Source organism: Oncorhynchus clarkii, chromosome 20 (genome assembly GCF_045791955.1).
Source record: "Oncorhynchus clarkii lewisi isolate Uvic-CL-2024 chromosome 20, UVic_Ocla_1.0, whole genome shotgun sequence".
Taxonomy (NCBI): Eukaryota; Metazoa; Chordata; class Actinopteri; order Salmoniformes; family Salmonidae; genus Oncorhynchus; species Oncorhynchus clarkii.
Genome location: NC_092166.1, coordinates 50,397,493 through 50,414,216, shown reverse-complemented (window position 1 = coordinate 50,414,216; position 16,724 = coordinate 50,397,493). Strand labels below are relative to the sequence as shown.

Here is a 16,724-nt window from a genome sequence, read left to right as displayed (position 1 = left end):
ACCTCAAAATTGACATGGTATAACATTTTTGAGATGGTATCAAGTAATTTTTTGGGTGGTGTTAATGGGCTTCCATATTGTAGGTCCATGCATAAAGTAATGTGTTGGTAAAATATCATGGACAGGAATTGTAAAGTAAGTCTACAACAGGCATTAAGATGGCAATCATATTTTAGTATTCATTCGGAGTTGATTTTGAGTAATCATAGTCTACTATTCTAAATTCTTAGAATTTGAAGAATGATGAGCTACAGTAATAATTTTATTAGGATGGAAGTTGACTAATGCATCTGAATAACTTTAAGATCTTAGTTTTCTGAAGAGTGTGCTGTAGTTAGTCATGACCTTCAAGCTAAACGGTGTTCTCAGTGCATTTACATTGTAGGCCTATTTACATAGGGTTTGCATCTGTTTAAATTTAATGGGGTCTCCCAGAGGTCACCTTCTGAACAAAGGTTTAGGAAAATGAAGGCAATTGGACTTGAACAGTTGAATAAATGACCTCTTCTCCTCCCTAGTCTCGTCTATGGAAGTTCCAGATCATCACACCCCGAGTCGGAACTTCTCCATCGACAAACCTACGGCACTCCCCATCCTCTGCAGGGCTATTCGACCAATCACCACCCAGGCAGCTCTGGCCAAGGCGGGGCTTGGGGAGCAGGACGGAGTTTGGGTGAGGGATATGTCACACACCTTTAATTGTGTCGCCACAGTATTGGCCATGCTGCTGGCACTAAGGTTGCAGCCACTGAAAAATTCAGTTTCTATGGAAACCCCTTTTGTGTGTGTGCAGGAAAAACCTGTATTTTACCTGGTAACTTGTCAGATTTATAACATCTGTTTGGACTTGTATTATGTTGTAATGGACACTTCTTGACCTATTCATCCCAGTTATGCCATTTAATCACGTAGATATAGCAATCTCTCTAAATGCCCTGTTGAGTTTGCATAATCTGTGAAAAGGGAAATGGTGGTCACGGTTTACTCATGGTTGTATTTGTTGTCCCATCAGGTCTCTCTGGACTGTTTGAAACCGGTCTGCACCATGCCAACCCCTCTGGTCCAGATGCTTCGGTCATGAATCTGATCTCCGCTCTGGAGTCCCAGCGAGGTCCCCAGGCTCCTCCCTCCGCCTCCTCCCTCCTCTCCCAGTTCCGCACGCCGTCCTGGCAGACGGGTGAGCATGTGACCAGCCCTGTGTTGACATTCAAAACGGGGTGGCAAAAGTCTTTCACATTTCCAACGCCTCACAGGTTCTATCAAATTGTCATTCCTCTTTCAATGTCGGCATTATTGGTGAGATTATGTTGGTTTCATTTGCATATTGGATTATTTTTGCTTTTTACTTGTTAAGGGTTTGGGGGTACAATTATTTAGTCTTGCTTGTCAGTTTTTTCTGTTGATGGGCTTTGAATAATAGTCGTCTTGTCTCTATCTGGCCCTGACAGCGATACACACCCCTGCCCCTGCTGAGCTCTTCATCTCCGGGCCCCTCCCCGGCTCGGGCTCCTTCACCTCTTCCTCGGCCCTGTCCGCCTATCAGCACCCGGCCTCCTTCTCCAGCCGCTCCTTCCCCACCCTCCAGGACACGCCCACGTTCAACTCCACCTCCAATGGACTCCTCTCCCCCCACGACCCTCTGTTGCATATCAAGGGTCCCTCTCAGTCCAGCCTGGGCTTTGACCGCCTCCTGCCCTCCCAGGGCGCCGCCACAGCCTACCGGGGCGGCCAGGACCCCACAGGCGCCTCGTCGGTCCAGGCCTCATCAGCGCGGCACCTACAGTCCCACCAGTTCAACCTGCTGTCCTCTCAGCTGCAGGACCAGTCCTCCCAGTTGTACAACGCCTCAGTGTTCTCCTCAGCCCAGGCTCAGGCCCAGTCTAACTCGATCCAGGAGAGGGCTGTGCCCCGGCAGGACAGCGTGATCAAGCACTACCAGCGGCCCACGCCGTCCCAGTCCCAGCTCTCCTCCTCAGCGGCCCACTCCCTGCAGCACTACCTCAGCTGCGGCGGGGCTGGGTACCAGCAGATCGCCCACCACAGGCAGGCCGGACTCTCTTGCAGCCCCCTGGGCGACCAGAGCCCCTCGGACCACAAGGCCTCTTCCCGGACGGAACAGGTGTACCGGCCCATCATCCAGCCCCCCTACTCGATCTCCACCTCATCTTCAGCAGCGGGAAAGGGCGCCAAGAGCAACTCCAGCAACGGCTACTCCTCGACCAGCTCGGCGTCCTCCTCCCGTACCCCCCACACGCCCCCTTCTGCGTCCTCCAGCTCTTCGACGACCTCCTCTTCCTCCTCTGCCTCGGGAGCCCACCCCTCCAACTCACTCCCCCCCTCCAGCTCCAGCTCGGCCCCGTCTAGACAGCAGCCTCCCCCTCAGAGTGCTCCAGCTCCCCAGCAGCAACCCCCTCCTACCTCTTCCACATCTGTCCAGCAGCCCTTACCCAAACACAGCCTCTCAGGCTACGGCTCCCCCGTGCCCCCAGTGAAACCCCCCGCCACCGCTCTCACAGGCCAAACCCCGCCACAACAGCAGAACCAGTCATACTCTCCCAGCCAGCCCCCTCCCTCCCACCTACCCCAGTCCTATGGCGGTTTCAGCTCCCCTCAGGCTCAGGACCTGAGCTCAGCCGGAGGAAGAAAAGGCTACGGAAGCCTGGGAGGGCGAAGCCAGTCGTACTCGGCTGATGTGGTCTACGGGGCTGACTCTGCCTATGGGTCCGTCCCCTCCTCTCTGGGTGGAGCGGGATGTCCATCGCTGGGTTACGGCCCAGGCCACTCCCCAGCTCTTTTACAGTCGAGCGGGTCGTCGGTGGGCGGAACCTCAGGAGGCGGTGGTAGCAGCACCGCAGGAAGCGGGAACTCCGGTTCTGGAGGAGCTGGGAGCAGTATGGCCAATGAGAGAGGAGGTGGCGCCAGAGTAGGGCCTTACCATATCCCTGAGTCTATCCCCTCTCCGTCGGCTAACTCTGGGATCATCCGTCCAGGGTTGCACTCCCCCACCCCTGCCTGCCCCACCCAGTCCCCGGGAGGAACAGCCTCCAACAAATACATCTCCTCTGTCCTCTCTCCCACCTTCATCTCCTCCCCTCAGGGCTACCCCGACACCAGAGGTCCCCAGTCCCAGTCCTACCACCCCACCGCCAACAAGACCAAGTCCGACTCCAGCCGCATGCTAGGTGTGGGCTCCCAGAGGTCTCAAGAGGATGTGGACGATGATGACGACTTTTTGATCCAGCACCTTCTCCAAGCCCAGGCCAGTCCCACACCCCAGGCGTCCCATCACCACTCCCAGCAGCAACAACCTCAACAGACGGCCCAACAACAGGCACCTCTGCAGCCTGTCCCCTCTACCACGGACGGCGGCAAGGGGCTGTCGTCCTACGAGCTCGGCAAGAGCTCTGAGGAGAAGTACCACCTCCAGAGCGTCATCCGCACCCACAGCGCCACCTCCAATGCCGGTGCTGGATCTGGGGGCGCGGTCACGGGCCTAGACAGCCAGCTGGAGATGTCTCTCAAGAAACATCAACAACAGAGGAATGACAGTGAAGGCGGTGGCAGGAGTGGTGGAAGAGGAGGTGCCGAGCAAAGCCACCCCCATCTACACCACCACGACTCCCTGGAGTCGGTGGTGCACTACGGCCGGAGCGACCCGTACTCCCAGCACTCCCTGGGCCCCCAACACTCCTCCCACACGCAGCAGCAACACGCCGCCTCCCACACCCACCTACAGTCCCATGCTCACATGGAGCTGCAGAAGAATCCACAAGAGCGCTCTGAGCTGGTGTACCCTCGCAAGAACCCCGAGGTGCAACAGCACTCTCAATCCTCGGCGCAACAGCACTCTCAATCCTCGGCCTCCCTCATGGATTCCCCCACGGACCAGTCCCACCAGCCGCCCCACCTGCTCCAGTCTGTGCTGGCCCACACCACTCGCAACAAGATGGAGCCCCATCAGCAGCAGCATTCAGTGAGCCAGCAACAAGCTATGATGGATGGAGCCGGAGGGAGAATGGGCGCGGGCAAACACCAGTCCCAGACCCAGCAGGCCTCCCAGCTTCAGCTACAACTCCAGTCCCAGGCTTTGGAGGCTGCAGCGGCAGCGGCTCACTACAACCACGGACCTCCTCGGCAAGACCAGAGCCAGTCCAAGCAGCGACAGCAGAGCTCGGTGGTATCCTCCCATGACATGCTTGACCGCTCGCTCTCCCAGACCTCCAGTGTGGACGGAGGAGGAGTGGGGGAGAGGAGAGGAGGAGGAGGAGGTGGTGGTGGTGCAGGAGGAAGAGGTGGAGGGAGCGGAGAGCGCCACAGGCAGCAGCAGCAGCAAGAGCAGCAGAGGCTCTCGTCCCATCACCCTCAACACTCCGCCTCGGAGCTCCACTCGTTCCTCTCTGAGCCCGACATGGGCTTATCCGCCCCCTTGCACGTGCACCACCTCCCCCAACACCATCAACACCCCAACTCCCACCACCAGCAAAGCCACTCAGGGCATCACCCCCACTCCCATGGCCACGCTCACCCCCATGCTCATACTCACCCCCAGCCCCTTCCCTCCACCCACTCCCAGCAACAGGAGTCCCAGTCCCACCCGTCCCAGCTCACCCCAGGCCAGCAGGTCCAAATAGACCAGCATCAGCGCACCGAGCAGCACCCATTCGACACGGTCAGCCCTGTGGAGAAAAGTTGTGGCCAGAGCCAGAACCGCTTTGTCACACTCACCTCTATCTGCTTCCCGGACTCGCTCCTGCAGGACGAGGACCGCTCCTTCTTCCCCGGCATGGAGGACATGTTCTGCTCAGACGACTTCTCCAAGTCGAGCTGTGCCGGAGGCGCTGGCCCAGTGCAGGAGGAGATGAACCAGGAGGGACCAGGAGGGAGCCATGAGGAGCCCATGAAGGATAATTCAGGAGGGGGAAGCGGAGGAGTCGGGTATGAAATGCTGGGCGACCAGGGCTATGGGCAGTACTGCCACAGGCTTCCCGAGTCCGGCAACCGCACCCTGGACCTGGATGAGCTGCCGTCCACTGTTAACACGGCGCAGCTGGGCCTGATCCAGTCCTCTAGTCCAGGCGGGTGCACCGGTGGAACTGGCACCGGGCCTGGAGGCCTTACCTCGCCCATCTTCTGCTCGTCGCGCCCCAAGAAGCTCCTCAAGTCCAGCTCGTTCCACCTGCTCAAGGAGCGCCGAGACCCCAACACACTGCCCAAAAAGAGCTACGCGCAGGAGTACGAGTTTGAGGATGATGAGGACAAGGACAACCAGCCAGCGGACATCCGTCTGAACAGCCGCCGGCTCCCTGACCACCTCCCCGACCTGGTCTCCAGCTGCCGTAAGACAGGAGGGGGGGCCGGAGGAGGAGGCACGCTCAGCCCCCTCATGGGCGACCTCGACTTCTACCACTCCCTCTGCCCCCCTCCCCAGCTCCTGCCGCAGGACGGGCCCAAGAAGAGGGGCCGTAAGCCCACCAAGCCAAAGAGAGCAGGGCCTCCAAGGCCCAGGGGTAGGCCTCGCATTCGCCCGCAGCCCGAGCAGCACGCCCCCCGTGGAATGATGGGAGGTGAGATGGGAGGAGGAACTGAAGCAGGAAGTGGGTATGGAGGAGAAATTGAGGTTAAACGGAGCAGGGGCCGTGGTGGTGGCCGAGGGAGAGGGAGGAGGGACGACATGTTTATGGAGATAACTGGGAAGGAGCAGATGCAGCAACACCACCTTAATCGGCAACAGCATCAACTTCACCACCAGGCTCCACCCCCACAGCATCAGGAGCCCATACCGCATCTCAAGGTGAGCGTGGATAATGGAACTGAACTTTGTTAATTCCTTAGGGGGAAATGTAGATGTCATTTTTTTTATTTTACCTTTATTTGACTAGGCAAGTCAGTTAAAAACAAATTATTATTTTCAATGACAGCCTAGGAACAGTGGGTTAACTGCTTTGTTCAGTTGCAGAACGACAGATTTTTACCTTGTCAGCCCGGGGATTCAATCTTGCAACCTTTCGGTTACTAGTCCAACGCTCTAACCACTAGGCTACCTTCTGTCCCATGTCATTGCAGGCTTATACTTAAAGGGACATTACACTTTTAAATCAAAGTTGGTCAAATGGTTTCAGATCTTTAAAGTAGTCTGTCAAGATTAAACCACATCTTGTGAATATGGATCAACATAACCGATGACATGGGATGCGATTGCATCAGGACATCAGACTCCGTTTGAGTTCCAAATACATCTGACAACTTTTAACTTGAGTGTAATGTTCCTTTAGGTGGTGGGAATAGCCACGTTTTCTGTATTGTACTTTACTCTATTGGCATTTTAATCAAACATTTCCGCCGTTTTTCCTGTCTTAGATCAAACTGCCCATTGGCTCCATGTCCTCTTCCGAAGCTCTGCTGAGGACCGACTCTCTGTCCGGCACGGACCCCGCTCTATCAGACGGCTCAGTGGGCTCTGCTCCCTCCCTTGGCCTAAGTCCTGGACCCCTGTGTGAAGGGGTCGACTCCAACAGGACCCAGGACAAGAGCAAGCAGAAGAGCCAGATACAGAGTGACGGAGTGGATGGCGAGGGGATGGATGGAAGGGTAAGGGACAATTACTCTCTGTTTGGCCACTCAATCAGTCAGCAATTATGGTTAATCCTGCATGTTGTATGTGACAAAATGTTAGCCTTAGCTTGTCAAATGAAGAGGGAAACCAGTATTTCCCTCTCTCATGAATTGTCTATTTTCTCTCACTCTCTATTTCCCCCCGTAACCTCTCCCTCTCTGTCTCTCTCAGGGGAATGAGAAATCAGGCTGCATGGCCTCCTTCATGGACTTCCTCAAGTCGGGAAAGAGACCTCCGGGTTTGGATATGCAATCAGGAAACAGTGACGTCTCCCCTCTCAAATCTGACGGGCTCTGTCCCCTGTCCCCGGCACCCCCTCCAACACTGCCTCAGTTCGGTGAGGGCAAGAGCAACAGCGGCCTAGGGGGCTGCCCCAGTCCCTGCAAGCGCACTCTGGACGACGAGCTGAAGAGGAACTTGGAGACGCTGCCCTCGTTCTCCTCAGACGAGGAGGATTCGGTGGGCAAGAACCAGGACCTGCAGAAAAGCATCTCCTCTGCCATCTCGGCTCTCTACGACACGCCGCAGCTGGCCTCGCTTCAGCAGCCCCCACCTTCTCCCCCACCCCAGTCCCAAGACCAACCCAGCCAGGCCCCGCTCACACCAACCACCCTGCAGCCCCCAGCCCTTAGCCCCCAGCCTCCCTCACTCAACCCTCACTCCCAGCCCCAGGCGGCCGAGCCGGCAGTACTACAGCGAGAGGACCAGGAGATGGAGGAGAATGAGGAAGAGAGGAAGGTCCATGGAGGGGGTGATAAGGAGAGTGAAGTGAATGATATGGAAGAGGAGGAGCCAGAGTTGGAGATGCTTGGTGCGCCCAGATTGGAAGGTAAGGGAAATACCGGGTCGATACAGATCATATGATCTTGTTGTCGATGATTGCCAATACAGGTATTACAAAAGGGGAATAAACTTTTTAATGAAAGTTATTGCAGCAGAAAATACATTATTATACAGTGCATTTGGAAAATATTCAGATCCCTTGATTTTTCCACATTTTGTTATTTTATTCTAAAATGGATTAAATTGTTTTTTTCACCATCAATCTACACACTACACACTACCATAATGAAAAACGAAAAACCTGTTTTTAGAAAATTGTGCAAAGTTATGAAAAATAAACTGAAATATCATATTTACATAATTGTTCAGACTAGTGATGCACTGATCTGCCATTTTTGACCGATATCCAATATTTTCCTTGCCTAAAAAAACGATAGACATTTACAAATTTAGTGGCCTTTTAACCATTCTAGTACAGTTAAATAGTTATCACCTACACATGGACTCAGCATTCTAAGGCCCTGCTTCTCAGTGCAAGAGGCATCACTACAGTCCCTGGTTCCCATAGGGCATAGGGTCCCATAGGGTCCCATAGGGCGGCGCATAATTAGCCCAGCGTCGTCCGGGCCGTCATTGTAAATAATAATTTTTTCTTAACTGACTTGCCTAGTCAAATACACACTGACCAAAAAGTTATTTCGTTGGCATTTACGTGTGCCCCCATTACCAGTAAAACATAATCAAAACCTATTTATTTCACTTACTTGCAGTGCTGTGTCATTGTTCATTTATTCAGTCGTTTCATTCTCAACCAGAATTTTTTTGGAACGCCGTTTGGGTCTTCGCGTGTCAAAAAAGCTACACGTCAAATTACACTATTTGACGTGCCAAATACGCTTGTTGACCAATCACGGCCTGACTATGACTGCACGTCACACAATAATTTAAAGCGGTAATAATTTTTTACGTAATTATTACACATTGATTACAGTTTCACTCGTATTTCATATGTCACAATGATATCTATGCTATGATGCTGGTAAAGTTGTCTCACACACCTACAGTGCTGGTCATTAAAAAAAAAAGCCAGCTAGCTCATGGATGCAAACAATCTGTTTCAGTAGCTATAGTTAGCTAGGTATAATCTAAAATAACCCTAATTTATAAGACAGTTCTTATTTGATTAATGGTGGTCTGACCCAGGCTATGTGAAGTTAGCCACAATAAGGATTAGGCACAATAATGGACTTTGCGGTTAGCCTTCAAAATAAAAGCATGAAATAATTCTACAATTTGTGTTCATTTGCATCACTGTCAATGATGTACTTTTATTTTCACAGCAAAACCGCAAATTCCACTATTGTGCCTTATTGTGGCTAGCTTCACAACCCGGTCCGGTCGAGCGTCACTAGCCAGATAAAGCTAACTGGCTGCAGTTTCTACTGGTCATTGTTTTCAGGCTGGTTGTATTGGTGCTAGCTAGGTACCAAGCTAAAGCTAGCTACCCCAGAAGTTGCAGTCAAACAAATTATACTTTATTACCAACGTGGTATTGTAAACACATAGTTCGTGGCCGGTGTTCGCTTGTTTGCAGACGTTTTTGTACAGCTTTGACAGTGCTACTGTATCTTTTTTGAGACACAAAGAAATGGGATTCCATAGTATGTATGTATGTTGTTAAGCTAATTGCAGTGACGCTTACTAATTGCAGTGACGCATTCCACAGTATGTATGTATGTTGTGAAGCTAATTGCAGTGACGCTTACTAATTGCAGTGACGCTTACTAATTGCAGTGACGCATTCCACAGTATGTATGTATGTTGTGAAGCTAATTGCAGTGACGCTTAATTGCAGTGACGCTTACTAATTCCAGTGACGCTTACTGATTACTGTGTAACTCCGGTAGGGCAACATCTGAAAAATGGCGTGCTTGGTAGTGTGTACAGGTGCTCGACCAGTCGGCGAAAGTCAACATCACCCACGACAGAGAACTGAATTCCATTATCTTGGCTTGATTGGATTTCGCCTTTGAGTTGCCTCGCCGAAATGTTCTTACTCTTTCAAATGACTGCATGACTTGCTGACTGCTCGATCCACACAGCAGATCTTGTGGGCTAGGTTAGGTTATATAGGTATGCATGGGACCTTTGACATCGGTTTTTAACGTCGGCATTAAACTAGACATTGGGCCGATACTGATGTTGGCATTTTTAGCTAATATTGGTCAATTTCTGGTATGTTCACCGGTATATCGTGCATCCCTAATTCAAACCCTTTACTCAGTACTTTGTTGAAGCACCTTTGGCACTGATTACATTCTTGAGTCTTCTTGGGTATGACGCTACAAGCTTGGCACACCTGTATTTGGACAGTTACGCCCATTCTTCTCTGCAGATCCTCTCAAGCTCTGTCAGGTTGGATGGGGAGCGTTGCTGCACAGCTTTTTTTTCAGGTCTCTCCAGGGATGTTGGATCGGGTTCAAGTCCGGGCTCTGGCTGGACCACTCAAGGACATTCAGTGACTTGTCCTGAAGCCACTCCTGTGTTGTCTTGGCCGTGTGCTTAGGGTCATTGTCCTGTTGGAAGGTGAACCTTCGGCCCAGTCTGCGGTCCTGAGTACTCTGGAGCAGGTTTTCATCAAGGATCTCTGTGCTCTAGTCATCTTAGCCATGATCCTGACTGGTCTCCCAGGTACTTGCCGCTGAAAAACATCCCCACAGCATGATGCTGCCACCACAATGCTTCACCGTAGGAATTGTGTCAGGTTTCCTTCAGACTTGACGCTTGGCATTCAGGGCAAGGAGTTCAATATTGGTTTCTTCAGACCAGAGTCTCTTGTTCCTTGTGGTCTGAGAGTCTTTAGGTGCCTTTTGGCAAATGCCAAGCAGGCTGTCATGTGCCTTTTACTGAGGAGTGGCTTCCGTCTGGCCACTCTACCATAAAGGCCTGATTTGGTGCATCAGAGATGGGAAAACCTTCCAGAAGGAAAACCATCTCCACAGAGAAACTCTAGAACTCTCTGTGACCACCGGGTTCTTGGTCACCTCCCTGACCAAGGCCCTTTTCCCCTGATTGTTCAGTTTGGCTGGGCGGCCAGCTCTAGGAAGAGTCTTGGTGGTTCCAAACTTCTTCCGTTTAAGATTGATGGAGGCCACTGTGCTCTTGGGGACCTTCAATGATGCAAAAATGTTTTGGTACCCTTCCCCAGATCTGTGCCGAGCTCGACACAATCCTGTCTCTGAGCTCTACGGACAATTCCTTCGACCTCATGGCTTGGTTTTTGCTCTGAAATACGCTGTCAACTGTGGCACCTTTTTATATGGACAGGTGTGTGCCTTTCCAGATCATGTCCAATCAATTGAATTTACCACAGGTGAACTCCAATCAAGTTGTAGAAACAAACAAGGATGATCAATGGAAACAGCATGCGCCTGAGCTCAATTTCGAGTCTAGTAAAGGGTCTGAATTCTTATGTAAATAAGGTATTTCTGTTTTTTTTTAAATGATAAATTAGCCAAACATTTAAACCTGCTTTTGCTTTGTCATGATGGGGTATTGTGGGTAGATTGTATTTAAAAAAAATCAATTTTAGAATTGGACTGTAATGTAACAAAATGTGGAACAAGTCAAGGTGTCTAAATACTTTCCGAAGTATATACAAAAATATGTGGACACCCCTTCAAATTAGTGGATTCGCCTATTTCAGCCACACCTATTGCTGACAGGTGTATAAAATTGGGCACACAGCCACGCAATCTCCATCGAAAAACATTGGCAGTAGAATGGCCTTACTGAATAACTCAGTGACTTTCAACGTGGCGCCGTCATAGGATGCCACCTTCCCAACAATTCAGTTAGTGTAATTTCTACCCTGCCCCGGTCAGCTGTAAGTGCTGTTATTGTGAAGTGGTAGGCCACAGACGCTTACAGAACGGGACCGCAGAGTGCTGAAGCCCATAGAGTGTAAAAATCGTCTTTTCGTTTGCAACACTCACTACCGATTTCCAAGTTGCCTCTGAAAGCAGTGTCAGCTCAATAACTTTTTGTCTGTAGCTTCCTGAAATGGGTTTCCATGGCTGAGCAGCTGCACACAAGCCTAAGGTCACCCTGCACAGAGGCCTGACCTCGACCCCATCGAACACCTTTGGGATGAATTTCAGCGCCGACTGCGAGCCAGGCTTAATTACCCAACATCAGTGCCCGACCTCACTAATGCTCTTGTGGCTGAATGGAAGAAAGTCCCCACAGCAATGTCCCAACATCTAGTGAAAAGTCATCCCAGAAGAGTGGAGGCTATTATGGTAGAAAAGAGGCGACCGGCGACATAGTAATGCCCATGATTTTGGAATCAGATGTTCGAGATGTACTTTTCATTACTTTTGTTCAGGTAGTGGATGTTGCAAACGATCACTTAGTAGTCATTTTTGGGACATTCCCCACATTCACTATTTTGTCTGAGATGTAATAGTATACATAACTGTCCTATAATATCGACTGTCGTCTGGTACTGATAGCCTATATGTTTTATTGGAAGAGAATGTATGTAGGCTGTTACATTGTGCATCTCTTTGTGGAACCACAAAGTATTTCTTTATTACAATACTTTTCTTCATAGTCTTGTTGTTTCAGCTCATGCCCCAATTTTCTTAGAATTAATTTCACGGCACAGCTCATGAAAAATAATTATTTTAGCCTCTGGCTTAGCAGTTGCTGTAGAATTCAGTCATTGATTCCATTTCCTGTGCACACATAGTAAAGAACTGATTAAAAGAAACGATAGCCCAATTGTTATATTTCTGATAGCTTGAACTAAATCAGACCCACTGATGTTTACAGCTGTTTTTGGTTATTTAAAGGAATGATAGATACCCACTGAGCTATTCCACACCAAGGCAGCCCAAAAATATGTTTTGTGTCTCAGATTGTTCTGGAAATTGTCACACAGAAGCTTCATCGGGAGGAAGGATCTTTGACATGCTTTTTACATTTGTGTCACAAACATGGTTTATTTTAGGCCCATTTTAGACCTCAGCCTTCTGTAAGACCCTATGATCTGTGAACCGAACCATACATCATACAGACATCTTTGTGTAATTATACTCCTTATAGCAAGGATCATCGACTAGATTCAGCTGTTCCTTTTCTTGAGCGGATGGTCAGGGGGCAGGAACATGATTACCAATCATTTAGAAGTGTTGGACAAGTAATCAAAAGGTTGCTGGACCTAATCCCTGAGCTGTCTGTTAAGCAAGGCACTTAACCCTAATAGCTCATGTAAGTCGCTCTGCATAAGAGTGTCTGTTAAATGTAAATGTATTTGTAGACCGCAAATTGACTGCAAGAAGTCCAAACGGCTTTAATATTTGACTAAAACGTAATACTTTGGAGCAGATTTCCAAAATGTTAATCACTTGGAGCTGATTTGCTGTTTTTACAGTCTTCTGTCCAACAATTTTTTAAAAACAACTAATTAATACTTTTTTGCTAAACTTGCGGGGACCAAATAAAATCCCCAGTGGGCCAAATTCAGGCTGCCATTTGGGGAATCCTGCCTTTATAGTGGGCTCTAAAATGGAGTATGTCTTAATTCTGAAATACAATTTTTCACATTCATTTTTTTCAACATATTTAATATCTCAGACGTACCGTTTTTAAACCATTGTTTGGAACAATATACTCTTCAAACACTCCATTTCTAAAGTGGGCTCTGGTACTTATGACCCATTTCATACATAGAAATGGACATTTATAGGTCATTAACCAGTCACAGCCCTTAGGATTGCACATTCGGCAAATCGCCAACAGAAGATGTTTCCTTTTAATCAATTTTCCCGTTCACATACCATTTATCATAACTTCAAAATTAGAGCCCATTCTGGAAATGATGTACCCGTAAAGTTTATTGTTCCATAAAATGAACAGAATCAAATCGGGTACTTTTGAGATATTAATATTTTTAATGTTGAATAAATGAACGTGATAAATTATATTTCCGAATCTAGATGTACTCCATATGTTAGAAAACACTATAACGACACAAAGATGTTGTCTGTATCATGTACGGTCACGGTTCATAGTGTCTTACAGGAAGCATGTAATGTGTCTTCGGAAAGTATTCAGACCCCTTGACTTTTTCCACATTTTGTTACGGTACATCCTTATTCTAAAATGGATTAAATAAAACACATTTGTTGTCAATCTACACACAATAACCCATAATGACAAAATGAAAACGGTTAATATTTTTTTGCATACAGTGGGGCAAAAAAGTATTTAGTCAGCCACCAATTGTGCAAGTTCTCCCACTTAAAAAGATGAGAGGCCTGTAATTTTCATCATAGGTACACTTCAACTATGACAGACAAAATGAGAGAGAAAAATCCAGAAAATCATATTGTATGATTTTGCAAATTATGGTGGAAAATAAGTATTTGGTCACCTACAAACAAGCAAGATTTCTGACTCTCACAGACCTGTAACTTCTTCTTTAAGAGGCTCCTCTGTCCTCCACTCGTTACCTGTATTAATGGCACCTGTTTGAACTTATCAGTATAAAAGACACCTGTCCACAACCTCAAACAGTCACACTCCAAACTCCACTATGGCCAAGACCAAAGAGCTGTCAAAGGACACCAGAAACAAAATTGTAGACCTGCACCAGGCTGGCAATGACAATGACCAATGATCCCAAACACACTGCCCGGGCAATGGAGGAGTGGCTTCGTAAGAAGCATTTCAAGGTCCCGGAGTGGCCTAGCCAGTCTCCAGATCTCAACCCCATAGAAAATCTTTGGAGGTAGTTGAAAGTCCATGTTGCCCAGCAACAGCCCCAAAACATCACTGCTCTAGAGGAGATCTGCATGGAGGAATGGGCCAAAATACCAGCAACAGTGTGTGAAAACCTTGTGAAAACTTACTGAAAACGTTTTACCTCTGTCATTGCCAACAAAGGGTATATAACAAAGTATTGAGAAACTTTTGTTATTGACCAAATACTTATTTTCAACCATAATTTGCAAATAAATTCATAAAAAATCCTACAATGCGATTTTCTGGAATTTTTTTCTAATTTTGTCTGTCATAGTTGAAGTGTGCCTATGATGACAATTACAGGCCTCTCATCTTTTTAAGTGGGAGAACTTGACTAAATACTTTTTTGCCCCACTGCATGTATTAAAAAAATACCTAATTTCCATAAGTTCTCAGACCATTTGCTATGAGAATCGAAATTGAGCTCCGGTGCATCTTGTTTCCATTGTTCATCCTTCAGATGATTTGGAAAGAGGCACACATGTGTTTAGGTCCCACAGTTGACAGTGCATGTCAGAGCAAAAACCAAGCCCTGAGGTCGATGGAATTCTCCGTAGAGCTCCGAGACAGGATTGTGCCGAGGCACAGATCTGGGGATGGTACCATAACATTTCTGCAGCATTGAAGGTCCTGAAGAACACAGAGCTGGTGGTCCCAAAGAAGGGCCTTATTCATGGAGTTGACCCTGACAATGTTCACTCTGACAGTGTTCCTCTGTGGAGATGGGAGAACCTTCCAGAAGGACAACCATCTCTGCAGCACTCCACCAATCAGGCCATTATGGTAGAGTGGCCAGACGTAAGCCATTTCCTCAGTAAAAAGCACATGACAGCTCACTTGGAGTCTTCCAAATGGGACCTAAAGACTCTCAGACTATGAGAAACAAGATTCTCTGGTCTGATGAAACCAAGATTGACGTCTTTGGCCTGAATGCCAAGTGTCACGTCTGGAGGAAACATGGCACCATTCCTTTGGTGAAGCATTGTGGTGGCAGCATCATGCTGTGGAGATGTTTTTCATTGGCAGGGATTGGGAGAATAGGCAGGATCATGGCTAAGATGACTAGAGCAAAGTACAGAGATCCTTGATGAAAAGCTGCTCCAGAGTACTCAGGACCGCAGACTGGTCCGAAGGTTCACCTTCCAACAGGACAATGACCCTAAGCACACGGCCAAGACAACACAGGAGTGGCTTCAGGACAAGTCACTGAATGTCCTTCAGTGGCCCAGCCTGAGCCTGGACTTGAACCGAATCGAACATCCCTGGAGAGACCAGAAAATAGCTGTGCAGCAACGCTCCTTATCCAATCTGACAGGGCTTGCGAGGATCTGCAGAGAAGGATGGGAGAAACTCCCCAACTACAGGTGCGCCAAGCGTGTAGTGTTTTCGCTTTGTCATTATGAGGTATTGTAGGTCGTCATTGTAAATAAGAATTTGCACTTAACTGACTTGTCTAGTTAAATACATTTTAAAAACTAACTGTCCAAAAACATGTGTGCCAAGGTTGTAGCGTCATACCCCATAAGACTCGAGGCTGTAATCACTTCCAAAGATGCTTCAACAAAGTACTGAGTAAATGGCCTGAATGCTCATGCAAATGTTATTTCAGAATTTTTTTTAAAATATACATTTGTAAAACTTTATAGAAAATGTTTTTTACTTTGTCATTGTGGGGTGTTGTGTGTAGTTTGTTGAGGGGGGGGGGGTGTAATAAATTTTTGAATAAGGCTGTAAAATATCAAAATGTGGAAAAAATCAAGGGATCTGAACTTTCCGACTGCACTGTAGAGGTCTAAAAAGGGCCTAAAATGGCCACTTTCATCATGATTTTCTTAGTTGTTTTGGTGTGTTTGTTACAAATGTGAAAAGCATGTTTAACATCCCTCCTCATATTCTATGATCTGAAAAATATTTTGTGGAATATGGTGTGGAATTGCATTTTGATTCTTGAAGAAAAATCACCACTTATCTCCTTTTATTCCAGCCTCAGCACCAGTGGCACCAGTCGGTCCCTCACCTCTCTCCGCCTCCCCTGCTCAGTCCTTCTCTCCCTCTCCCCCACCTTCCCCCTTACTTCTCCTCTCTCTCCCTTCATCACCCCTGCCCCCACAAGAGGCGGCACAACAGAAGCAGTCTCAACCTCCGAGCCCCCTCCCTCCTTCCATTCCTTCTCTTCCTCCTGCTCCCGCCACCCTCCCTCCCTCCTCCCAGACTCCCCCGGCCTCGGATTCCCCCGAGCCAGCACTGGAGCCCCCCGCGTCCCCGGAAGACGCCCCCGCCCCTCAGGTCACCTCGCTGCACGTGGCCCAGAAGCAGGAGGACGCCGCCATTGCTGGAGAGAGCGAGGATGACAAGAGCGAGAGTGGAGGGGAAGGCATTTTCCGAGAGAGGGACGAGTTTGTGGTGCGCGTAGAAGACATCGGAACTATGAAGGTATTTGTGTGTGTTGCAGTTTTTAACATAATAAAGGCATCACTAACCACCAGATCAACAGTTAGATTGTTTCTCAATGTAGTCC

General features: G+C 48.6%; 1 protein-coding gene across 2 annotated transcripts in view; it reads left to right on the top strand.

The window, feature by feature from the left end:
• The window catches only part of LOC139376463 (proline-rich protein 12-like), a 58,588-nt gene that overhangs the window by 18,370 nt on the left and 23,494 nt on the right, over nucleotides 1-16,724 (top strand). For both annotated transcript variants that reach the window (XR_011627932.1, XM_071119084.1), the window contains exons 2-7: nucleotides 519-673; nucleotides 1,013-1,177; nucleotides 1,449-5,791; nucleotides 6,358-6,588; nucleotides 6,785-7,442; nucleotides 16,191-16,639. Coding sequence is in view for 1 of the 2 variants with exons in the window: in XM_071119084.1 (XP_070975185.1) it covers nucleotides 519-673; nucleotides 1,013-1,177; nucleotides 1,449-5,791; nucleotides 6,358-6,588; nucleotides 6,785-7,442; nucleotides 16,191-16,639 (6,001 nt within the window). In the remaining variant the exon portion in view is untranslated. The remainder of the gene's footprint in view (nucleotides 1-518; nucleotides 674-1,012; nucleotides 1,178-1,448; nucleotides 5,792-6,357; nucleotides 6,589-6,784; nucleotides 7,443-16,190; nucleotides 16,640-16,724) is intronic.